General features: G+C 37.4%; 1 protein-coding gene across 11 annotated transcripts in view; it reads left to right on the forward strand.

Moving 5' to 3' along the window:
- The window catches only part of BNC2 (basonuclin zinc finger protein 2), a 327,495-nt gene that overhangs the window by 292,178 nt on the left and 8,625 nt on the right, over positions 1 to 26,692 (forward strand). For 6 of the 11 annotated variants that reach the window (XM_069879960.1, XM_069879959.1, XM_069879966.1 and 3 more), the window contains one exon: positions 7,303 to 9,269. In XM_069879960.1, the coding sequence (XP_069736061.1) occupies positions 7,303 to 9,269 (1,967 nt within the window). Of the gene's footprint in view, positions 1 to 7,302; positions 9,270 to 17,385; positions 17,480 to 21,312; positions 21,552 to 22,480; positions 22,525 to 26,692 lie in introns of all 11 variants that reach the window. The other 5 variants (XR_011339367.1, XR_011339368.1, XR_011339369.1 and 2 more) reach the window with 3 other exon arrangements.

A 26,692-nucleotide genomic window follows, 5' to 3' on the forward strand; every position in this document is an offset into this window, starting at 1 on the left:
GTATTTGAAAATGTGTGCAGCTCTTGGAGGGGAGGGGCAAAACACTTAGGAAGGGGCACTAGTATTTCAAAATAAGTGTCAAATAATGAGATAATGACACCTCATGAAAGATTACTTAGTATCTTCTTAAAGCTATCAAATCAATGTGTATCCATGCTATCAGGAGTTAATTGCCAGTTAGTGACAGGGATTGCCATTTAATAGTTGTCACCAACATGACAGCTGTAAATCAAAGGAAATTTGTGGACATCATAGGAGTTATACCACTGTAGAACCAGTAAACGCAAGAAGACTATAAGGGTCTGTCTGTGCTTAGATTCTTTTCTTTCAAGAGTGGACAGAGGTTTACTGAGAAAAAAAACTTTTCAGACAGCCAGTTGTAAAGAGGCGTGTTATAGCTGCAGGGATTAAATACATTGTAGGCCCAGAGTGATCTATCATAGTTTTAAAAATAAAAAAGTGGTGTATAGTATTATTCAAAAAGGAAAAAAAAAGGTCATCATCTTGTGAATTATGCATTCTTATCTGGTCCATAATCAAGAGCATTTCATAACAAAGTGAATATTTTATCAAAAGTCAAACAATATGTTTTAAAAATCAGAAGAAGCATTTAAAACTAGTGCCCTTGCATTCTAATAATTTTACGGGAGTTGCAGAGCTGAATACAAATTCATGAAAGTGTTCAAATTAATGTTTCTTTTTCTAAATAAAAGTAAGAGATTCTCTCCTCTACCTCCAGTTCACAGAGATGTGTTATAGTTGGTATTTGACAGACTGTCATCATTTTTCAGGGCAATGCTTTCAAATGTATTTTAACGTTGGTGAACCTGAAAAATGAAGAGTCATTTTGCAATTGTGATGCATTAGCAGGAAGTTCAATCCCCAAATGAATCATGTGTTGGGGATCCAATAGTTTCATACCAGTCCCTGCAGATTAGTCCAGAACAACTGCTCCAGGTTGCTTGTGCAAGAGTCTGTGCTGTTGTCATATGACTTTGGGATAAGATATAAAATAGAGAACCTGCATACTTTTGGTCAATAAAGACCCTGTAGGCCATTTAGCAGGAGTGTGGGTGGTTAATGGCAGTGCCCTGGCTGGGTTTCAGATGTGGTTATTGCATTCCACCTCCTTACATTCCATCTGCAGTTTCAGCAGGACATGGTATTCCTCACTTTCATGGTGAAACCATTGAGCTGTGCTCCTGTGCACCGTTAGACAGCCTCTGTGTTCCATCACAGTGGTACACCCTGACATATATTCAAATAGATCTGGCTCCACGTCATGTTTCACAGCTAAGTTTTGTCAAAATTACATTCCAACATGGTCAGTGGTATTACTGTGGATTTAAATGTGCAGCTACTCTGGATCTGACATGCGGCCGTATTTTATCTGGTGTCTATAACAATTTGGAAAGTTTGCAAAGGCCTTCGAGGATCCTTTTGGTCAAAACTCAAAGCTTCTTAGTACAAGGAGACCTGGAGCATGAGGAACAACAAGAGCAATTACCATTACAAACTTGGCAGCAAAAATAAATATAGGCTTGCATATAAGTAAATAAAATCTCTTTCATGATAATCTTCATTTGAGCACATACTTTCAATATTATTCTCAGTGATACTTCAGGGAAAGGCAGGCTACTTCTCTTTCCCTGTTGCAATGTGCTGGTATCATCACACGTAACCTGCATCTTTGGGGCAAAGAAAACAAGTCCAACAACTATTGGAATGGGGGTGTCAGAAGGGAGGAAGATCTATCACTTTTGATTTTTCTAGCAGAGTGGAGGCTGCCATAAAGCCAAAAGATAAAGATTTCTATTATTGATTGAGAACTCAGTAGTTCTGCACTGTGTTTGTTCCTACTGCAACCGTGTAACTCAAGGAAAGGAATGTGGACGCTTAAATATGAGTTTGTTTTCATATGGTTTCAGTTGTAGAAGGGCAGCTGTTAGGAGGTGCATGAGAAGTTACAGATGAGGGTTAAAAAGTTTTAACCATTGCTCTGTGCAGGCTGGGTGTGTTATATTTTGTATCAGTTCCACATGTATCATCACAGTGAGCAAGTATGCATGCCTTTTCTTCATGTTCACAGAAGCAAAGTGAGTTAGGTTCAGTGTGGTAAAAAAACATATCGGGAAAATGACTATGTGATTGTGTGTGTGAGTGTGCATTTTACGGAAAACTAGACATAGGGCTTGCTTCCATCCTAGTGAGGTCAGTGGGAGTGAACAGAAATGAGCAAGAAATGTTACACAGTGATCCATCTGTACTGATTTGAGTAGTTGTGCTGCCACACACTTTTGGTAACTTTTACCCCAGGAGTAGTAGGAGTACCCATAATGTAGCAGCTTGAAATTTAATTGGGAAGCAAAGAGCTTGTCCTGGGAAATTCAGCCAAAAAAACCCAAAACCCCCTAAGTCATGGAAGTTATTTAGGCTTTTCTGTGTTAGAAACAAATGTTGATATTTTTTTTTCTGTGTACATGCTAATTAAAACCATCCTCTGCAATTATAGTATGACCATATTAATGCTTTTCAACTGCTACAGTTGCACTCAAAATGTTTCTTTGAGACCAGCTAGAAAATATATAGCTCTTTAGGAAGGGCTTAGAGATGAAAGATTAGGCATAAACACTAGGCTTGCTTAATTGTTTTATCAAACATACCTATGTAATATTTTGTAGCATGGATACTTAGCTAATATGCATCAAAAGCAGCAGTTTATGGTGTATATGCAAACTTGCTAAAGTATGAAGGCTAGCAATGTATTTTTCTGTATAACTTTGAGTGGTTCTCGGAAGTTATCACAATAGTGTGCAAAAATGATCCATGAGTGCTTCCCAGAATATAAGGCTTGTGTAAGAACCAATTTTAAATTTTTTCTAACCTTTCTATTAATCTTAACTCTCATATAATCATCTCTCACTATGTATTCAGACAGATACATATGCACATTTTACCTATGCCAGGAAGATAATTACTAGCATAAAATTAGAACTGCAAAAAGTCTGTGGTGTGTCTGTGTATGCATGTGAGTGTAGCCATACAAAATTACCTGCAGGTAGTGCAGGCATAGGAGTCAACAGAGCTTCTCACTCAAAGTGAAAGTTTAAAACAACTAATTTCATAACAAACATTCAAAGTTGACATTGTACGTTTATAGTGCATGTTTATGTGGACAGCCCTTATTTTCTAAATAGGCAGTTCTAAAATCGGGAGATTTTAAAGCTGAATTTGCTAAAGCATAAAAGCCCTCTGAGGACTCATCTTCACAATCCTCCCCAGTTAAGCTCCTAAAAATTAAAGTGATCTTTGTGTTCATGTTCTATTGTAGCTGGTTTGTATCATCTAAGATAATGATCTTGACACCTATCACTTGTTCTTTCTGATCCAGAAGTTTAAGACAAGATGTATCCTAACATATCCTGACACTTTTCTTCCTAACACGCGGTCAGCAAAAATGAGGAAGCAGGTTCAGAGGGATTAACCATGACGTTACTTTATGTATCTAACATAGTATGTGTGATCTGAATTTGTATCTCTACAAATAATATAATCAAGTGTGTATTTAGAGTTAGAAAAATATTCAAGGATATGTCTTGTATCCTTGGAGGTTAGTTTAATATTATTTAGACATTAAAAGATTTTTTCCATCTGTACTTGTGAGACAGCTACCCACACATATAAAATAAAATTTAAAAACAAGCAGACAAACAAACAAAACAAAGCTGTATGGACAAAGAAGGAAGAGCATCAGGGTATGATGTATGGGTTGAGCTGCCTTGTCTTTTGCGTGGTTTAGAGCTGTAAGCATGCAGTGGTATCTCTGTATTCACTGACTTCCTTGTACACAGTGTCACAGGAGGCTTGGCTTAATCAGTTGTGAGCTGAAAAATGTAATATAAATTGGAACCTTTTGTCATGAAATATTTAAATGTGCGTATGATTTAATGGCTTTGGGAGAAAATTTTGTGTGAGAGATTGTAAGAAACAAGAAATCGATTACGTGTAAGAAAGGACTTGAACCTCTAATCAAGTATTACCATATACAGAGAGATCCCTAGCTAGTTATAGCATAATTCAGAGGGGATAATGGTTAGAATTTTTGTTAATTTTAAGTTTTATAAAAAAAAATGACATTCCTATTCACTTTTTATCTGGTTTTGCACAATACATACTTATAATGATTCATGGAAAGCCATCACTATGTAAATATTGAAGCATATGCTACACAGTATCTATAAGTAATATGTTTTCAATGAAGTATAGGCATCTGCAGATTTTTTCTTTACTTTTGCTTGGGGAAAAATCTCAAACCAACTTCTTGCTGAAAATTAGCATGCTAAATATTGATATAACTACTAGCTGCTAGTAGTAGGCAAGGATCATTTAACAGCAGCTTTCTGATTCCCTGCTGTTTCTGTGACAGCAAGGTTAACCGCATGACGATCTCACCCTTGACTGCCAGTTTCTCTGATCAGTAGAAGTTAGCAGCTGCTGAAGCCCTCCTCATTGCAAATCTTTAAACTAAATGAAACCACGGGTGTTAGTGTCTCATTGAAAGGTAGCTCATGTAGCCACTTGCCAGCTTCTTGGAGTTAAGCTGTGGAATAAGTCCTCAAAAGCACACTGGAAGTCCCCACATTTAGACAATGTCTGACTGTTCTGGGCACTCAAAGAGCTGGATACACTGCTGCTGGGTGAGGGACTGGGCAATACCACCACCCACTTATATGTGGGAGTCTGTTAAAGGATCTGTACCTACTATTCTCATGAGTTATCGTTGTGCTGGCTCTATTTTAATGTTATTTACTTAAATATCCATTTTTGCAAAGCACCCATCTGTTACATAAGCCTGTGAATGATTTACAAATTAAAGCAAAACCAAAACAAATTACTACCAGTAGTATATTACAAAGCAGCCTGCAGCTGGCTACAGACAGGAATCCTAATTCAATACATGTAAGCAGTATAAATTAGATGATGTTATTTCCATCTTCAAACAATGGAAGTTACAGTCAGAACTAATGAATACTTGTGGTTTGGGATTAGGAATATGCAACTGCAGATTAGGTCAGAGGTGATAGTGAAGGTATAGAGACCAAAATCTGAACGAAATCTGGGTTTGCATTTCCAGGTAAGAATTACTCTAATGTAGAGCCAATATGGTTGGCTGGAAGTTGTGGGAGAAAGAGATGTAAGAAGCTTTAGGTCACACTCATGGAAAAAGTGGACAAAAACAGTTGTGTGCAGAAGAAAAGTGTAATCTTAGAGCTTTAAAAAACAAACCTGTTGTTTGCTTGTGGTGCTCATGGGTGTTTCTTTCTCCCTCCCCTCACACCATTTTGGTTTGGTTTTGTTGTTGGGTGAGGTTTTTTGATGTTCTAGTTGATTTTTACTAGATAGCACTGACTGCCTGTAAATACTGATCCAATCAATAGGTAGAACTGAGAGAGCATGTCCACCGTGCTCAAAGGTGTTCGGAGATGGGAACATTTCCTGACTAATGCTGCAAACCAGGACCATCATCTGCATCATAATGTTTCCTCATCACTGTGCAAAGACATGCTGAACATTTTCTGCAGATGCATGGTTTCTGAGGCTTTCTATCTGGGTCAGCTGGATAAGATTTTCCATAAGTAATTCCTGTTGATGGCTCCATAGTCTTGAAAGGTCTGATTGTCAATGGTCATGTGTGGAACCTTTCTAAAGGTTTCACAGTTGCATCTAAGGTACTGAAACACGCATGACATTGACCTTTGACATTAACTTTGTATCCAGAGAGGTGATGCAGATCAGAACTGAAGTAATAAAAACAGCTGTAATCAAATAAATACATATTTTACTATATGGGGCAAGTTGCATTTTCCAGTACTCTAGAAAATGTGAGGGAAGAGAAAAATAAATCCTCTCAAGACTGAGATAATAAAATAAATAATAAAGAGATAAGACCTTAAAAAAAAAAAGATAGCTATTTGAAGGCTTCATGATCAAACAAGGGCTATTGTTTTTTGCGGTAGGGTGTAGTTTAAAGTGTTCAGATAAGGTTCTGAAGCTGAGATTCAAGATTTGAAAAGAACAGAGAGAGTACCAAGGAGTTTCTTGCAAGGCTTTCAAGCTGTTCAATGCATGACGAAACAGTGGAATAATTCTGATTTGATGGCCTACAACAGTGCTTGTTTGTTATAGTTACTGTGCTGATGATACTGTTCACCATTTGCCCAAAAGGAGAGTTGCCAATAAAATGATGTATTCATTATATAAGTATTTTAATATGGTTTTTATCAATACGTGCTGGAATGGATTGCCTGACATTACATTGCAGAATTTTTAAGTCCTACCTTCAGGCAAATCTCATGCTTACTAGCAAAAATGAAAGTGTGAAATGCTTTTTAATGTATATTTAACAACAGATAGCCTAGTGATTACTGATGTGTAGTCTCTCAGGATTTTTCCCTTACTATCAGAAGGCAGGGTTAAGAGACAACATTTTTACACATTTATGCTATCTACTTCCATCAGATGCTTACTTGTTACATATTTTTAACTGTCATTTGTAGCCAGGCTGCAAAAAAGTATTCTCTTAAGTCTAAATATACCAAGATTGTAAGCTCACAATCTGTTGCCAGTAATAGTCAAGTTACACTTAAAAATTGTGTCCCAATTTCTACCTTTTGATGCAGGTTTATAATGAATGTGGGTTTTGGTATTGCTGTCAGGGGAGGGAAAAAAGAATTAAGCTGCAAATATTGTGGACTATTTCTAAGACTTTTTGTCTTGCATCAGAATTTCTTGTAAGATGTCCTATGAGCAACTTGAATCTTATGCCTGTTTGTATTTAAGAAACAAATCTATCAATCAAATGCATTTATTTGGCTCTTTCTTATGGTATCAACATTTAATAGTGATTAAAGTACAACTTTCTGTATTTTACAATGCACTGCACAGCAACAGTTCATGTTTTACTCTAATGTATGTTAAATGTTAGCATTGTATGTAGATCACTGTTGTTTAAAATAAAAATATTGAATGCATTTTATATCACAGAGCCTGTGGTCTACTTTTTGATTGCTCTGATGTTATTTAACTCAATCTATTCCTCTAACTGTGACTCTAATTACTCTATACGCATGGCTGGAAAATTTGCATGTATTGGTTGAGTTGTATTATCACTCTTCGCATGTTGTTTTTTGAGCATAGTGTTTTATGTTCAGGCAGCACTTTCTGTTGAATTCAATAATTATGCAGAATCAATAAGCTTTTTCTTTGTGTTTATCTTTGTTGTTTCTTTGATATGGCCTTTAGGATGCTGCAGGCAAGGTGCTGGACCGCTGGGCCATCATGTCCAGGGAAGAAGAGATCATTACCCTTCAGCAGTTCTTGAGATTTGGAGAAACCAAATCCATTGTGGAGCTGATGGCAATTCAAGAAAAAGAAGGACAGGCAGTGGCTGTGCCATCTTCAAAGACAGATTCAGATATAAGGACTTTTATTGAAAGCAATAATCGCACTAGGAGCCCAAGTCTCCTTGCTCACCTGGAGAATAGCAACCCTTCCAGCATTCATCATTTTGAAAACATCCCAAATAGCCTTGCATTCCTGCTTCCATTCCAATACATAAATCCAGTCTCTGCTCCACTGCTGGGGCTACCTCCGAATGGCCTTCTGCTGGAACAGCCAGCAATGAGGCTCCGTGAACCAAGCCTTACGACCCAAAATGAATATAATGAAAGCAGTGAATCTGAAGTTTCCCCTACTCCTTTCAAGAATGAGCAAACATCCAGCAGGAATGCTTTGACCAGCATCACAAATGTTGAGCCCAAAACTGAGCCAGCTTGCGTCTCTCCTGTGCAGACACCTACGCCTGTCAATGATTTGTCAAAACCAGAACACACTAAAAGCTCATTCCGCATTCATAGAATGAGGAGAATAGGGTCAGCCTCCAGGAAAGGAAGAGTGTTTTGCAATGCATGTGGCAAAACTTTTTATGACAAAGGTACTCTTAAAATCCACTACAATGCTGTTCACCTGAAAATCAAGCACCGGTGCACTATTGAGGGCTGCAACATGGTCTTCAGCTCCCTCAGAAGCCGCAATCGCCACAGTGCTAACCCAAACCCCCGCCTCCACATGCCAATGCTAAGGAATAACCGCGACAAAGATTTAATTCGTGCTACATCCGGTGCCGCCACTCCAGTCATAGCAAGTACCAAATCCAACCTAACTTTAACAAGTCCTGGGCGTCCACCAATGGGGTTTACCACTCCCCCTCTAGATCCTGTATTACAGAACCCTCTTCCCAGTCAGCTGGTGTTCCCAGCTTTAAAGACTGTCCAACCTGTTCCTCCTTTTTACAGAAATTTACTTACTCCTGGAGAGATGGTGAGTCCACCAGCCTCTCTCCCTACAAGTCCAATAATACCAGCAGTGAGTGGAATGGAGCAGCATCCCCCTCCTCCTTCAGAGTCATCAGTACCGTCAGTGCTGATGCCCACCCCAGAGCCTAATGCTGACCTTGCCCCAAAGAAAAAGCCAAGGAAGTCAAGTATGCCAGTTAAAATTGAAAAGGAGGTTATTGATACTGCTGATGAGTTTGATGATGAAGATGAAGAGGTGAATGACAGCAGCACGATGGTGAATGACATTGGTCATGACAATCACTGCCATTCTCAGGAGGAAATGAGCCCAGGCCTGTCTGTGAAAGACTTTTCCAAAAGTGACAGAAGCAGATGCATTTCCAGACCAGACATAAGAAGGGCAGACAGCATGACATCAGAGGACCAAGAGCATGAAAGAGACTATGAAAATGAATCAGAATCATCAGAGCCCAAATTGTGCGAGGAATCCATGGAAGGTGATGATCGCCTCCAGGAACCTGGTGAAAAATCTATGATGCACAGTGACAGACCAGATGAAAATCACAATGACTCCTCCAATCAGGATGTCATTAAGGTGAAAGAAGAGTATACAGACCCTACATATGATATGTTCTACATGAGCCAATATGGACTGTACAATGGAGGAAGTGCCAGTATGGCTGCCCTTCATGAAAGTTTTGCTTCTACATTCAACTACAGCAGCCCTCAGAAGTTCTCCCCAGAAGGTGAAATGTGCTCCAGCCCAGATCCCAAGATCTGCTACGTGTGCAAGAAAAGTTTCAAGAGTTCCTACAGTGTGAAGCTTCACTACAGAAATGTTCATTTGAAAGAGATGCATGTCTGCACAGTGGCTGGCTGTAATGCTGCATTCCCATCACGGAGAAGCAGAGACAGGTTAGTAAATATTAATTGATTTTCTACATTATTAAATGTGTTGAATTATGTAAGAATAGGCAGTTTAGGATACATCAAGAAATAGAGAGATGCACAGTAATGACAAGTGACAATCATGTTCCCATGACATTGAGAGAGTTTTATCACTTTAAGATTTTCATTGTTGCTTGGCATCCAGAGTAGCATATTTTGTGCCATCTTCTTAAGTGGCTGGATAGATATTAAATGTCATTACTCTTTCTGTGTACCTGTGCACGTGTTCTGTACTTCTGGTTATAAGCTGAATCTTTTATTAAATTTATTTTCTTTTTCCCTGAAGACTTTAAAACAAGAAAAGCTCCTATTAAATAAATAGTAAATTATATACAATACAAATATCTTCATGCATGCATATCAAACCATACAACTAGGAAGGAGGAGAAAGGGTAGATAGTTGAATGGATGGACAGAGAGAGAGTAGAGGGACTGAAAGAAAAGAATGATTTCCATCCCTGTAGAGTCACACAAAAGCAGACAGGAAGCATTAGAAGACTATTCTTTCTTCTCTTCAATTTTTAAAATACCTACCTATGTTGCAGCAAGGGCAAGTAAATAATAGGAAAACAGTTCTCTCTTCCTTTAGTAGAACTTACACACCTCTCTATCCACTGTGGTCATTTAATCTACTTTGTGTTCTTTTCTGCATGTGAGCAATAACCTTCTCCACTAATGGAAATTATGCACACATGGAGCGGAGAGTCTAGACCCGTACATATTTCTAATATCAATCAGGGTATTCTCTGCTAACCCTTCAGATGACATCATGCCCCAGCTATGCTGCATCAAGACTGAAACAGTTGGGCTTAAAAAGAAGCAGCTGGTCCTAAAACTCAGTTTGTTGTGGGTTTTTTTTTTCTTTTAATAAACTATTCTTTTTGATTCCTGAGAAAAATGTAATAAAAGTAGAATTTGTCAAGGCAGGAGAACAACACAGTTATTTCATACCTGTAGGTAAAATCTCTCACATGTGATGATAATCATATTGTCACATAACAAAATCTCTCTGGTTCATAGAGTGATTGTGAGGTTGGGTCATCTCTTTCCTTCACTTACATTTTATAGTTTTTCATTAAATTGTAAGAATTCAACAGAAACAAGAAGGAAATTAAATGCAGCTAAATGTTTCATGCACAGCTCCTCTTTTTTTTTTTTACTTGATTGAAATGGATGTGGTTTGAAAATTAATGTATCATGTCATGTAAAATGAAAGCGAGTTAGTGTTGAGGATGCCAAGAAGCCAAAATTCATTATTTTGAGAGAAAGTCCAGTCCCCAAATATCTCACATCTTCTGTTACCATTTATGAAATCCACTAAACAAAAACATAGAAACACACATAAGAATATAAGCTCAAAACAGATAAGAAGGACGATTTCAATAGGATGAAACCACTTGAAATGAAGGAGGCAAAACTGGATTAACACTCCTTTCTTGGTATATCCTGGTAACTTTTATGGAGCTTGAGTTTGACAAGGAAAGCATGTGAGTCAGTAGCGTATCTATGCTGACTTTAGATGTGTCCAACCCTTTTCAGTTCCTGAAACCGTACAGGATTTTTAGCTGAGGATTTTGCTTAGTAGGTATATTTCCTCAAGTGAATTTTGAAAAGTTGATCACGTACTTAAGCAGAACAGCTCTGCGTTCAGTACGTGAAGTAAGAAGTGGCTAGCTGTAGGATTTGGAACTTCATGCAATGTATCAGATTTCATTGGGAATCCATTGATGCATCATGCTAATAATAAAGGTAGCATAATAAAAATTTATGTGCTCTAAGAAAAAGATAACTGTGATGATATAGGTATATTATTTCTGAGAAAAGAACATTTTAAAAGGGCACATTTTTAAAATACTTAATGAACTATGTGGGATACTCCTTTGAAACTTGCTGAAAGCAAGCCATGAAATAAAAATCTGATTCAGGAACCTAAAATGCAGCCTGCTTATCTAAAGATAGAATTATTATTTACATATCAATTTCAGTTGTGTAAGGCACAAGACCATCTTTTTATATCATTCCACTAGTAACATTCAGAAGGTGTTTCACTTATGTGTTGTACTTGAGACAAAAGAAATTCATAGGTATATTGTGTCCTTCAATTGCAAAGATAAAAGAGTGGTTATGCACTTCAAAAAATTCCAACTTGTGTTACAGTTTGTGTGCCGATTGGAGCTTGAAGTCTTCATAAATTCATTAACACTCCTGGTTTGCAACGGTTTTCTGGAAATAGCTTTAAAGAACCAATACTCTTATGGTTCTTATAAAATATTTAAGATAACTAGGCAAGAAATGTCTTCAAAACTTCCCTGGGCTATCCATTCTTACCTGGAAGTGTAATGACTAGGAATGTGTAGAAATGAAAGCTTATAAAAGAAAGAGGATAAATGACATACGTAAACATTTTAAATGTTCTTTTCTAATACTTCCTGTGAAAAGAAGGCTTTTTAAAAATAACGCTAGGAAGTATAAGTGAAATGAATATATTCTCTTTTTTTTTCTTCAAACTGCTTCATTGCCCTGAAGATTTTTCCATTTGTTTGCATCTTTTTCTGATTAACTTTGAATAGGTACATGTAGTTTAAATAAAGTCTTAATCTAAGTATACAATTTTTAGCTCTTTAAATTATGGAAAGCACCTCAAAGATAGTTGGATAACTGAATTAATAGCATTGCAAATGAGAACTTCTTTCAGCCGCTTAAATCAACTTTACTTAAAAGATCAGAAGCATCTTGCTATTTATTGCTGTAGAAGACATAAGAAATAACTACCAAACACACACAATAATAATTCCTAGATAATATTTGCCATGTAATGGTTTTCCATTTTGGACGCATCATAAAAAGTCTGTGTGAGTTGCTTGTATTATAAGTAATATAATCTTTGACTAGCTAGAGAAGCTTGGAATTTCTTTGCTTTGAAAATTAAAATTCAATAATTTTTTCAGTACTTCTTAATAAAATCAGAGTTCTTGCTATCCCCATAGCTTATAGTCTGATGAGGTTATTATCTTTATTTTTAGTCATTTTATGAATCATGTTACTAATATTGTATTAATAATACTATTAATCCTTCTATAACTAGTTAGAGGTCTAAAAGTCATAACTCTAGTTATACTCAAAAAGAAAATACAAGTTTACATGTAGACAAATAACATTGGCTGATATTTTTTGTTTCCTTCAGAGGCATCTTATATGGGTTAAGACCTTTAGCAATGCAATTCTAGTTAATCAAAGGGTTGACTGTATCCCCCCTGTCCTGTATATCCAAAAGAATCTCTTGAATTGTTGACAGTGAGTGTAGCTGTTGTAAAACAAGATTTGGAAGGGTGAAGTTTTGATACAGACTGCTGGTCACCACAGGCAGCAGATCATGTTAGGAGCAAACACAGTGCTGCTTTGGCTGGAGGAGAGTTTCATTAACCATGCCACAGCTGCAAACCTCTGTTGTGGGATGCATCCTGTAGCAATTCATGTTAAGGTTTGTCTAAATCCAGCTTAACCATTCCTACATAATGTGTGCCAAGGTCAACTGCCATATAAATATCCTTCTGCCAGAACAGTTGGAATATCTTCTGAAGTCTTTGACCAAACACTGCTATTCTTTGTAAATTAGAGTCAAGATAACAAGAATATTTAAGAGTCCCACTGCACACGTTTTTGCAGTGCAGGGCAGAGGAAAGCAAGGCAAAGCCCTGTCCCTTATTGTCAATGACCCTGTAATTATGTTTTCCCTAGTAAAAATTAGACAGTTTTACATTTGAATAGTCAAACTCCACCGAGCCTAGATCTTTTTTTCACTGCCTTCTGAACTACAGGTAACATCACTTATCAAATCAACCTCATACATACCTTTATCTTTGATCTTTTCCCCAGAGAAGTCTTTCTGGCTTTTTTTTTCTTGGAAGACCAACCCTTGCAAAAACCTCTTTTTCTTCCATTCCTCACCAGCCACTCCCTGAATTATCTATTAATACATTTCTGTTTCAGCATTTAGTTCAGATGTCCTTTCTCCTAGAGGCAAGGCATTTAGGCTACATCTTGTTGAAAGAAGACAATGGGGAGTGAATAGGAAAAGAGACCACAACTAAAATTATGTCACTGCTCAGAAGCAATGTCATAAGCCTCACTTTGAATTGAAAGACATCTTTTCAAAATAATCTTTCAGATAGAAAAGAGAGATGTGGGAGGAAGAGAACTTCCTGTGAGAACTGTACATTTGAGTGTAAGGAATTGTGATTGTAAAGTGAATTCTGTTTGAACTCAGAGGAGGTCTGTCTTGTGCGTAAGGAGGAAGGACCTGTGACCCCGGTGGTTCCCGGCATCATTTCTGAGTCCTGTCCTGGTAGGTAATGGCTTTGCCTTACAAAGAGATAGATGTGGTTGATTCCTGGAGGCAGCGCTGAGGTATAACTGCTCAGGGAATGATGACACTTGCATATAGGAGGAGGCAATACTTACTTTCTGTCCGAAGAGGACAGCAATGTCAAAGTTTCATCCAAGAGTCTGTGTTCGAGAGCACATGCAGAGGTGAAGGTCTGGAAGGTGAAGCTTAGAGCAGCTGGCTTCATTTCTGGGTCTCACCTTTAAGAGCTAAGAATTTTGTGTTCAAATCCAGTTTTGAAATAGGAGGCATGGTGGACCCCCTGCCTTCATTAAGTCTTATTGAGAAGCTGCTGTCAGATCTTAAGGAGAAATACAGCCATCTCCTCTTTCAGCCTTAGTGAATGCTAAATCCCCTTTTCACTTTAGTACAGGTACTACCAAAATCTGTTTCTTAAGCTAGGGCATATCATTGGTAACAATGTTGCCATGTTTTCTTTTCTCTCAATATATGGAAAATAAATTAATTCTCAGTGTACCATGTTCAGAGGAACAAAGCAAGAACTTTTCACCTTGTCTTTCTGCTATTGAAGTAGGGCTATTAGTAGCTCAGGTTTATCTTTAAATTTTCTCACAAAGTGAGCACGTATGTGTGTACGCACATGTATTCCACAAGACGGGAAAGGTGACTGAGCCCAATGAATTAATCTAAAAACAAAACAATATCTACTCAGGATGACTTATAAATAAGAGGCAGCTATTGGTGCCAACTCTGAATGTGCCACTTGATTGCTACTTAAATCTGTCCAGATTTAAACATGTGAACTCCTTGATTTGTATGGAGCAAGACATATGTAGGTAGTTTATTAAAATCTGCTGATGTCTCCAGAACTAAACTTATGCAGATATAGGTCTCTCAGTAGCTGTACTGAAAAAGTAGAGGCATGCTTTTTGTGTGGTTACCTGACTTCCAGCCCTGTACAGGGGTGCTTGAATAAATTTACATCAGTTACCTATGATGAGCCACTGCATACATTATCAAGGGAGGTGAATATGTGAGAAAGCTGCTACCTGCCTCCTGCTATCACCTCCTTGACACAACAGCACTCATTTTTTCATTATCCTACTATGTTTGGAATCTTCTACAGAGAACATTTTAGAGAATTCTTTTCTATAAATATACTCAATTCTAGGAACAGACAGCTCCAAGAAATAAGGTATTTCACACCTGTCCATGGTACCTATTACTGTATTTCCCTTAATATAATTAGCTATCATATACAGATTGAACTTCCTCCTTGTTTTAAGACATAATTTGTTTGATGAGCCATTTGTGAAGTGACAAAAGGGCAATTTTATACTTTTTTTTAAATATAAACATATTTACACAGATACTGTTTCTGGAAATTATGCAATTCCTGAAGAGACTAGCTGCATATCCAATACAATTGTATGAACCATCAGGTTTTGTCTTGTAGAGTCACTAAGATGTGTGTCATTGCTAATGTTCACATAACTCTTCCTTACCCAAGAGAACCTGGATCATAAGGAAACATTTTGTGCTAACAAAATTTTGTGCCTAACACAGAGATAACCTCTTCCATGAGCAGTCATGTTGAACACAGATGGCCTATCTCATCGCATACTCACCAATGTGAACAAGATAATCAGAATTAGAGCTAGGATGCATAAAACTAATGTCTGTAGAGTTTTTTTTTATTATTTAAAAGAAAAACTAAATTAAAGCAAGCTCTACAAATGCAGCTTACATGAGTAAGGATTGCAGGGTCAGCTGTGACATGGATGGAGGTCTATTACAACTACACATATGCATTTGTTTTATGTTTCAGTTGAGGGTAGTAGTTGTTTTTTAAAATGATCTGCTGCCTTCCTTGTCTTGTTCTCTTTTGGTACACAAAATGGTATCACTTTGAGAGTGGGAATACCGTTTCTTGTGCAGTGCAAGAAGTCTCATTTTTGTGTGAACTTGCAAAATAAGTCACAGACTTTTCAGTGGCCTGAAAAGTTTATTTAAATGAAATGCTATATCAGGATTAAGATAGGTGGTAGGCATAAATAAAGCATTGAAAACACTAGGCCAAAGCAAAACATGCATTGAGGAATGTTTTCCCCTGGTATGTGTTGTGACAAATAGTGTGTTTGATTTGTTTTGTCTCAGTTGCCTGCGGAGCTTCTGTATGTTTTGTGTTCAGTGAGAGAGATTATTTGGGAAGACAGGACTAGGAACATGAATGCTTATTCATAACATCATGGTTGCCCCTAGGTTCCTAGGAAGTAACTGGAAGAACCAAAATTTTTCTCCAGAGAGCCTGAGAAAATTGAGTGTTTCCACTTATCTGTGTAAATGTAAAGCTGTTCCCCATGTACAGAGACATACCATCTTCCCTAGAGTCTACCTACCTTAGTTCCTGCTGAGAAAAGTTCCAGCTTTTCTTTTAAACATAACAGTGAAAGACTGTAAGATTTCTGCCACAGTAGAGGAAGCTGTACTTCACAGATACAAGTTAGCATCAGGGCACTACTCCCAAAAGCTTGAATGCATGAAAATAGAACAAGACACTGTGAGGTATATAATACTCGCAGGTGGAGTTGTCTGCAGGGGAAATAATGAAAGGGGAAGGAAGACACGTCTATTGTAGGAGTAGCTGTGTGTTTACTGCCCATTGGAATGACAGCTCCCAATGGAAGGAGAGACACAAAGTGCGCAGATAAATGCTGTCATACATGTTACATTTGTCAGCTGTGGTCATCTGTCTGAAAAGAGAAACTGTCACCTGAAGAGGCAAACTTTACATCAGATCTTGTGGCCTAGCCAAAATTATTCGTAGATGAGGCCATTTAACTCATTACAACATCAACTCAGTGACTGTGCTGGTGCATAGTGGAAATTAAATTTACCTGAAAGTAAGAAAACAGCTGAGACAAGTCCTAGAAATTAACTAGAAAAAAAATAACCCATAAGGGGATAATATTACCAGGTGTAGATAACTCCAAATTGCTGCAACGCTTTTGGATGATAATGTGCCAGTCTTATCAGTATATCTAGACAAAGGCAGACATTTTGCACAGTCAGCCTCATCCCAATGATGCAGTCATTCCTCAGGTTTGTGGGGTCATGCATTATTTTTTGAAGTGGAATTATGGAGTAGGCAATCAGTATAATAAAACAAAGGTCATTTGTTTTCTATTGTGTTTTGACAAGATAGACTGGTTAAGAATTATAAGAGGTCTTTTGCTGTAGCCAGTGAGGTCTAACGTGCTAGCCTGAAGGCAAGTTTGCAACAAACACGTGAGACAGGAGTGTTTTGCACTGGAATATGTCTTAGTAAAAAGATGTTACTCAAAAACATTACATGATTTGTGAGTCCTGGGGAAAAGAAAAGCCCAAACCCAACCACTTTGAATCTGGGATGCTTTTTCATGGTTATACAAGTTCCTTGCAAATATGGTTAGCAACTATGACAGGGAGCAATAGCATCATAAAGTAGAGCCTATAACTAAGGGCAGTTAGAAACAGTTAAGGGGAAAGATAACCAGACTCCCATACACTTATCTAAGGGTGTTCCTGGAGGAGGACACACAGAGTTATCAATGAGAGTTAAATACTCAACAGTGTCAAGGTGAGAATATGTACTGTATAGGCACTGCAAGTGCACTGCAAGGCACAGTGCATGGCTTCTCACCACCATTAATCCTGACCTGCAGTACTCACCGTCTTCTGTCCTTCTCCTCTCTTCAGGAAAGATTGCCAGCTGTGTCACACATCATGTACCAGTATTTGTGATATTATGCTGTAGGTAGTGCAGTAGAAACCACTCACTCACTTCCAGCAGGTACACATGAAACATTCCCAATAACACTAGAGATACCTCGGATGGTCTGTTGGGACCTGAGGTAAGACAGGAATATGCCAGGTGCAATATCACTTAAGGCGCTTCACATGTTGACCTTTTAATGGCAAACAAAGAATGTTTCCTGGCAGAAGTTTTGAGCCCACCACTTCTAAAGAAAATCTAAGGATTTTACGAGTGCTTCCTACTTCCCTGCAACATCTTTTAAATGAACAGTTTGCCGTCTGCTAATAAGTTTTGTTGTTTGTTTTTTTGTTTGTTGGGGTTTTTTGTTTGTTATTTCGTTGCTGTTTTTTTTTAATTAAGAGCTCATTTCACATTTAAGCTTGCCCTAAAAAGCATTACTTAAAAAAGATCTGTCTAAGAAATAATTTAACATTTTTGCCATAAGGCACCAGCAAGCTTCATATTAATGGACCTGGAAGAGAAATGAAAGCGTTTTAGATTTGCCAAAAATGTACACTGTCATAAAAAAGAAGAGATTGCAGGACTTTGTTGGCATTGTGTATAAATGTTAAAGTGGTTTGTTTTGTGTGTGGGAGAGCACGGAGGGAGAGAAAGAAAGGATAGGATTGTAATAAGATATTTTTGCTCTCACTTTGGTTTTGCTTATTTGGGACAAGAAAGGGGGGAATAAAACCAACCTTAAGCTGTATTTCCTTACCAAACTATCTGAGTCTGAAACATAGCTGTAAATTCTAAGTTTTATAAGTTGTTTTTTTCCAATGTTACTGATTTTGATTCTAGTGCGTTACAAACTTTATTGCTTATGTTATTAACTAGGGAAAAGTGTTGCCCACTTCCAGTTCAATACATTTTTTTTTCTTTTCTCTCTCTCTCTCTCTGCCCCTTTCTTTGTTATGCCAAAATAAAAAAGCAATTACGCTTCAGCCACGTACAACTGAAAAGACAAACAGGACATTGTTAATTTTGCTACCTATAAATCTTTTGTTATACTTTTATGTTTAACATCCAAAATGAGAAAATAAAAATAGCCCACATTTGTGTGTGTCTGTGGATGCATGTATTGAAACAAAGACCTGTACAGAGCTATGTTGGTAGATAAAGATCTAAAAATACAACAGATAGAAAGAGAACTTGGATTCCTACTCAGAAAAGGCAAATGAGCCCTTGATTCAAGAAGAAGCTGCATACTGGTGATATATTATGCAAGGCTGAGAATCAAGACTTCATGAGGAGAAGAGGCAGGCCCTGGCAGGAAGGATAACAGATCCTGTGCTGGATGTCTCTCAGGTCTGATAGCCAGATAGGGGAGCAGCACTAATTCTGCAGCCTTTTTAGTCTGTTCTGTCACAGAAGGGGCACTGCTGGGTCAGTCAGCTCACTAGTAATTGTGTTTTACAGACTTCTAAAGCAATTGGCTCAGTCAGTCCCAATTCAATAAAAGTGGAGAGCGAGAGTGAGAGCACTTTTGTTCTATTTTTTACTTGAAATTATTTCATTCAGCAGTCTGTCTTTTTTATTACCAGTATTTGACATTAGCACTCCAAGCTATATTAGCATCCATTTCAGCAGTTCAGTAATGGTATTAAAAAAACACTTAACTTCAATGGTGAATGGTTGTATGACAGTACCATAAAAATCCACATTAAAAAAAAACTTATGTATTTGTCCCTGCAAATTATTTTTCATTTGTTTAACCACTTCAAAACCACACTATCTTGACTGGTGTTTGAAAGAGCTCTAGCAGAAGGGAAAGCTTGTAAAGGAGCTGAGAAGCATCTGCAGTGAATGTGGCATAAAGTGTAAAATGGAGACATTTGAAGAACAAGAAAAATGTAAAAGGAACACACAAGCACATATACATGCACAAGAAAAACTTCTTATTTTGGGTGGATGCCTATCATTCATCAACTGAAGTAAGATTTTAAACTCAAATCAGTCAAGGTAAAATCTTTGGCATCTTCCACATTTCTGGGATTTAATTTTGAACTCAGCACTCTCCAAGCTTGGGACGGCAGCCTAACTATCTTGGCACTGCAGCACACTCATAAATGACTGCATTAGGTTCTAAATTTTGATTAAACATTCTGTAATTAATCAATGGTAGACATGAAGCAGTTGGCAAGGTCCAGAGCAGCAGAATGTTTAAGACATAAAACATTACAAAGTAATTAGAATGTGCTCCTTCAAGAGAAGGATTGCCTTCAATAAAGAGGTAAATGATAGCATCATGTTTATTGTGGACGTAGGCAGCCAGTGCAATATGATAAACTGCAGGAGATACACATATCAGTAATCATCCACATTATTAGTGTCATTAATCATAATTCTAAAAATATGACAGCAGCAGCCAACTTTTTGACCAATTTTGCCTCTGCCTGTTGGCCGTTATAACTTCACTAATAGACTGCAGAGCTCCTGTGCGTGGCAGTTTGCATTGAGAATGGAAGGTTAATTATATTTGAGCTGCTGATTCCTTCTCTCCTCGGAAAAGACTGAGCACTTTGACAATCCCAGGAGCTCACTGCTGTTAAACCAGTAAGAGTACTTTATTGAAATTTTCTTTGTTGGTCAGGAATGAGTAGATGTTCCAAATGAGATATAAGCGCCAGGCTGGGACAGCCGCTAATGTTTCCTCCAAAATAATCCTTGGACAGCAAGCTGAACTCATACTTCCTTTAGATATCTTCGCACAGTCTCTTGTGGATGGGTAAAAAGTTGAGAATTTAATAACCGCTGACAATAGCATGTATGGAAGAATCTCAAAGGACTGAAATTACTGAGCAGTTGGGGCATCAGTGAAGGGAGGTTATAGGATAATCAGCTATCAGTTGACCTGAAATGGGTACTTATTTAGTAGCATAAATTTACTAATAGTGGAACCCTGTTGAAGTGCCACATCGTATTTGATTTTATAGTTCCTCTGGTACTATATATATAAACCCAGCATTTTTAGAAAAAGAAATGAGAATTACCATTGTGTTGTGACCATAAGAAATGGTTTATGTATTTGCTGTGGAAGCAGAATCATGCAAAATTATCCCAGGATCTGAGGGTTTATTATGAATTTGAACTTACAATGCAATGAGTAAAGAGTCTATGAACCTTCTAAACAAATCATTAGGTAATGAGTTGCTGTTCTTCAATACCTGGGATAAAAGAGTTCTTTTCAAAGCAGAATTGAGGGAAGCTAGCTGTTCTGACTAAATTTTGTCCTTTTTTGCATTTACTGAAACTTGAAACTCAGTAAAATTCATGAGTGGGATACCAAACTGAAGGGACTGTTTGCATAAAATCTGGCAAAATTTTAACATTTTAGATGGCTGTTGTAACAGTATAATAAAACTGAAAATTGAAAACTCCTGATAACAAAACTTGGATTATGTAATATTTAGATGATTTAGGTTCGAAAAGAAATGTTAATTCATGCAGTTTGGCATGCTCTACCTGAATCTCACCTCAGTATTTCTCAAAGGGAAATATATCTTGTGTGAAGGAGCAGCAAAATAATTCAGCACACATGAGATGAGGACCTAATGCATGAATGCTGTGTATTATGCTTGTGTGAGTCACCTGCACAGGGATAAATTTTTCCATGGAGTATGTGTAGATTGTAGAAACAGTTTATAGCAGCTGGACTGATTGTCAATGGTGCTGAGCACCTGTAATTTCCATTGAGGGACTTTGTCGTACGTATGATGACCTTCTTATGCATGTAACATTGCTACACTGAGTTAGTTCACATTGGAAATATTCTGTCAGATGAATCTTTTTATTCTAAACTATCTCAACCAGTCCAGATATTATACAAGAGTGCTGGCTATTTTGTAATGAGTCTGTTTTGCTTCCAGGCAGCTAGTAAAGTGAGAGGTTGAAGTGTTGCAACACAATTTTGATCGTTTCTGAGTAACTTTGGCAAGTACACCAGTGGCTGTGCTTTTTGTTTGTAATATCTTTTGATCTTTAATGGACAACAATGGTAATATATTAAGAGTGCGACATGACCTCGATGCTTCAGAGCACACACAGCTGTTGTGAAAGTGTAATTCTGTTCACACCGTAAGGACCATCTCACTAAACACCTTCTCAGGTATGTACTGAATTATTAGGCCTTTCAAAAATCCTGAACCTGTCAGTTTTTACGTTGAAAAGTATTTGGTAGCAAACATTGCCATCAGATATCAATTCCACATTTAACCTTAGTGTTTGCTCACACAGTTGGCTATTCTGCCTCCTCAAATGCCATCTCGGCATTAACATCTTTTATGCATTCCACAGCGATGACAAATTGTTTTCTGACTCTAACTGTGGATTAAGTATGCAAAAGGCATGTTTGCCGCTGCCAACAAACCAGTAATTCTCACTAACATCTTCAGAGTTAACAACATTTATAAAGTTGCAAAGTGGAGTAAACAAACCATCTGTTTGGCCTTACCATATATGTCATGCTCTCTTATTAGCATATTACGATTCATTTAGTAAACAAATTTGGTGATTTTGTTCATGTCAAAGTTAGAGGGAGCTTGAAGATGATTAACATTCCTGGGACAGGCACATTAATACATTGCTTCCTCTGCAAAGTTAAATGGCTTCTCAGGAGAATCGCCCCTTGTTGACAAGATGAGACTGTCAATTTTGTTTGCCTGCCACATTAGGGGCCGTAAGGGGATGGGAAGCTCAGAGAAAGAGGAGCAGTGTAGGCAGCATAATTCACTGTGAATTGAAAAAAGAAGTCTAATTCTGATAAATGGTCGACCCCAATACATCCTACCTGTTATTACAACAGACGTGCCGTATCTGTGCAGTAAATTAGTTAAACCCCTAAAGAGTTTGATGGGAGCTTATCTTCAAGTGAATAATTTGAGTGTAGAGGGAGCTGTCTTCGTGACCAGTGTGAGTGATTTGTTTCATATTGAAAAGGATTGAAATGACTGGGCTCTACATCTTTAATTTGCAAGAACTTCCTTGTCCTTTATTTCCTGCATTTAATAAGCACTTCTTTTTACTTTTTTTTGATAGGTGCTGAACTGTATTTTATCTTTTGGATTTTCTTCTTATGAAAGGTTAATATTTTTCAGATTCTATGCAATTTAAAGCTTCAAGAACTGATGTTATTAGCCAAACTGAGAAATGCCAAGGTTTCATTGGGTAGTATGGTATTTTGTCTTCAATCATTGTTCTAAAGTCTAGCCCCTGTCCCTGCTTTTACCATCACATTTCGAGGTAGACTAAACACTATTAGATACATGGAAGTGCCAGAGTACAGACTGAAACACTGGTCCCTTTCAAAATGTGAATTTTATAATTTAGGTCAGATGAGGATTTCTAACCTTTATCATCTTTGCTTAGACCTATCGATTTTTTTCTTAAAAAAATAAGAAATAAAAAAATCCTTTTTCAAAGACTGCTGAGAGAGTGGCATAATTAGAATAGTAACTGAGAAAATAGTTCCTTTAACAGTTTATCCTTGTAATTATATTCCAGGAACTGTTTTATTGTTGATCCACTTAAGTAAATGGGGGAAATGATTGCTGCTTTCTTCTTGAAAAAATATTAGAATTAGGGCCACATGTTTTCTCATAAATGTGTATACTGTTATATTTAGCCAGAGTTTTACTTTCTGAGTCTTTGATTTTAGATGTATGAAACTCAGAACTTTCAGTCTGCAGAGGTTCTGAGAAAGCATAAAATTCTGGGTTTATTTTCTGTTATGTTCACATATTCTGATCCTTTCTGTGAGTTTCAGGCTTAAATAGGCAGGAAAAGAACTTTGCCACATTAGCAATTTGCATTAGCAATTAAAATCATGAGATTTTTAAACAAAACCATAAATGTTAACTAACAGCCTTTGAGGTGAAAAGAAACAAAGAGAACTTCGCTTTAACATTTCACTATAGGTGAAATATAGGCTGAATACTGAGCTGAAGATAGGTGTGGAAAAAGTCTCATGGAAGGAATAATGAGGAGCTAAGTATTGCAGGAGGTTAACTTGTATGGGTCTTGTGCAACCTGACCAGTTGCTTCCATATCCAGCTTTAATAAGAAATTTGCCAGTCTGTGCATAAACCACTGGACAAATGTGTCCTGACCTTTAATGTTGTAATGGAACCTTCTTCAAACTGCTGAAGACTGTGTGGTTGCAGGTTTTGTAACCCAATATTGGTTTCTGTCTTCTTTAAAAAATTTAAAAAATCTACTGTTACTTGGAAAGGACAGAATTTAATAGAAAATAATTTCATGTTGATTACTAATACATTAACTCTCTTAATATAATTTTATTGTATTAGTTAATGCTGGATTCATGTATTGTTATCTTAAAGCAAAGCTACTCAAAGACTGATGGCCCCCTGCTATAACCTCCTGTCCGTGATTTCTTTGCAGTGTTAGAATGATAGGGCTGAGTGGTATTACTTTAGCAAATAGTGTATTTGTGAAAAAATACATTTTCAGAAAATTTGAAGTATAGGAGATTAGAATATTGTTTTATTTGAACACGTACAAAGAAAAGATGTGGCAGGATACAGGTAGATATGTTGGAATTATTCATTTCAGACTTTTTTTCTCTCATCCCCTTAGTGTTTAAGTGTAATCATATTTTTTTCTTTCTAAAAAAAATAAGAAGATAATGCTTTATGTTTCATTTTCAACAATATGCCCTGCCCCAAACTTTGAACAAGACATTCAACCCAATTTTTTATGCAGTTCTTTTTGTGTTCTGTATAACACCTGAATTTAAATAAGTGTGGTGATCATCATTATCCAAATTCCCTAATTCTGTGCGTCAAAGATGAGGTTTGTCCTAGTGCAGATAGGACTGCAGCCATGGGTGCATCCAAAGCTGACTTGGAGTTATGAATGCCAATTTCTATGGCAGGACAAATTCTACTGTCTGATAAATTCCATCTCACTCACTTCAAAAAAAGACTGACTAAATAAAAATAAACTAAAATAAAGCATTTTTCTTTCCAACAAATGGACAGTAAATTAACAAAATCAGGTTCATTGACAAGTGTAGAAAGAAACTGCTGAAGACAATCTAGTCTGGATTTATGAGCTGTGTAAACGGCATGTGCATTTAATTGACCATATTTCCTAGGCTTACAATTCCCTTTCTTCTGTTGATGTATAGTGCGTAGCAGTAGGTGAGGTGGAACTGGCAATGAATTCTAATTATGGAAGAATACTTCTATGAACTTCACATGGGAAGGAAAAATACTACAATCAATGGGATCATAGTCAGTGAGCTGCTATAGGTGCAGTAGCATTCTCCATTGCATTGCTACTGAAACTCATATCTGAAAGGGCAGTGGTGAACTGGGAGGTGTGGGACTCTTACCGCTTTGAGACACCCATAGATTTCATGTGTATTATCATTATCATCTTCATCCTTAAAGAGCCACTAATCCATAACATGTAGCCACATGACATGTAGTATAGAGCTAAACTGATGTTTGGTTGTTCTTTGGCACACATAGTATTTTTAATTCTCTGAACTAGCTCCCTTGATTATCATTTGTTGCATTGCCTGGGATGGGGTAGACCTGGTAACAGGAGGTGAGTTAAGCTCTTTGACCTCATATTTTGGCCTGGAAGACTTAATTCACCAGTTGTCTTTACCCAACATTTCCATTGCCAGAATCAAATCTCATTTGGTAGCTAATACACAAATGTGCAGTCTACAGTAGTCTAAAGTCATTCAATGGATTTTATTAGGTCAACTATTTTATGTTTTCTATACATATATATACCTCTTCTATTCATTTAGTTTCTTCAAGTTTTTCTCCCTGCAGATACAGCAGCAATTGCAGTGCAAAGGACACCAGAGATGGCATGTCTGGCTTCATGTTTTTCTGCCTGTGTGATAGTAGTGTTCATGCACTGGCATAAATCACTCTGCTCAAGCTACACTTCTGCTTACTCAGGGAACATTGTTTACACGTATCTGGGAGCAGTATTCAGAGGAAGAATGGCTAGTGTCATTGTAAATCACGTATAAGGAACAGAATAACTGGAGCAAGAAACTGTGCTAGGGAGAGGAGCATATGAGTAGATGACAAGGAGGCTAGCATTGGCTGTGGGTTGGTAGAAGGCTTCCTAGGATTTGGGGGTGATATAGCAGGGAAGAAAGAGTTGGCTTAGGGTGGACTACTTCAATTTGGTATGGAGAAGGGGTTTAATATCTATTGGAGCAAGTTAAGATGGATGAATGAATGAGTACATGTTCCAAGAAAAAAAGGAAGGCAAATCAGTATTGGATGACAGGATCAAAGAAATAGTTATCAAGTTATCAAGATAAAAGATAGCTTGGGCTTGACCAATACTTGTAATGCTGCTTTTTTCTTCTCAAGTCTCTCTGAATGCTGTTTGCAGCATGTGCAGCTTGTCAGCCACATACTCTTCTGCCTTTTCACTTGCATAGTAGTCTTCACAGCCTCATAGCAAATTTTGCTTTATTTCTGCCCTGAAATTCATAGAATCATAGAATAGTTAGGGTTGGAATGGACCTCAAAGATCATCTAGTTCCACCCCCCTTGCCATGGGCAGGGACTTCCCACTAGATCAAGTTACCCAAGGCCCCATCCAACCTGGCCTTAAACACCTATTGAGCCCTGTTCTATCTGGCAGTTGCCAGTGTTTGCCTTTTCCCAGAACATCTCCATTTTTTTTAAACTTCCTGGTCTGTACTGCATTTCTTTCATGGAGTACTCAGCCTTTGCCTCAGAGTGCAAATCTACATGTAGTTGTGTGGCAGACAGGAAAGAAGTGCAGTCAGGCTCCAAGCACTCTAGACTGGTGTATATATGAAAACATACTTCTCCTTCCCTCCTATTCCAATGATCGTTCAGCTACTGGAAATGTGTGTTGCTAATAGCTCCAGCACACGGCATTTTATAATTCTGGCAGAGTTTTAATCTTGGTGACTTTGGTTTTGTCTTAGATTTCAAAACTTCAGTGTCCAAATAAATGAACTTTTTCCATACAACTCATTCCTCTTATGCCTACCAGAATGTTTTTGCATATGATATTTAGGGAGAGTATTAAACACAAATGAAATAGATTAAGAAATGAATGTAAGAGAATCAATTCTTTTGAACTGTGGTTGCATAATGGAAATCGACTGGTATGAATGAACTTCTGTGCAGAAGTTATGAACAGCAGAGCTAATGCACTGCCATGAGTTCATCTTTATTATTGCATTACACCTGAATCAATTGATAAAGTAGTTTTTTT

Source organism: Phaenicophaeus curvirostris, chromosome Z (assembly GCF_032191515.1).
Source record: "Phaenicophaeus curvirostris isolate KB17595 chromosome Z, BPBGC_Pcur_1.0, whole genome shotgun sequence".
Lineage (NCBI taxonomy): Eukaryota > Metazoa > Chordata > Aves > Cuculiformes > Cuculidae > Phaenicophaeus > Phaenicophaeus curvirostris.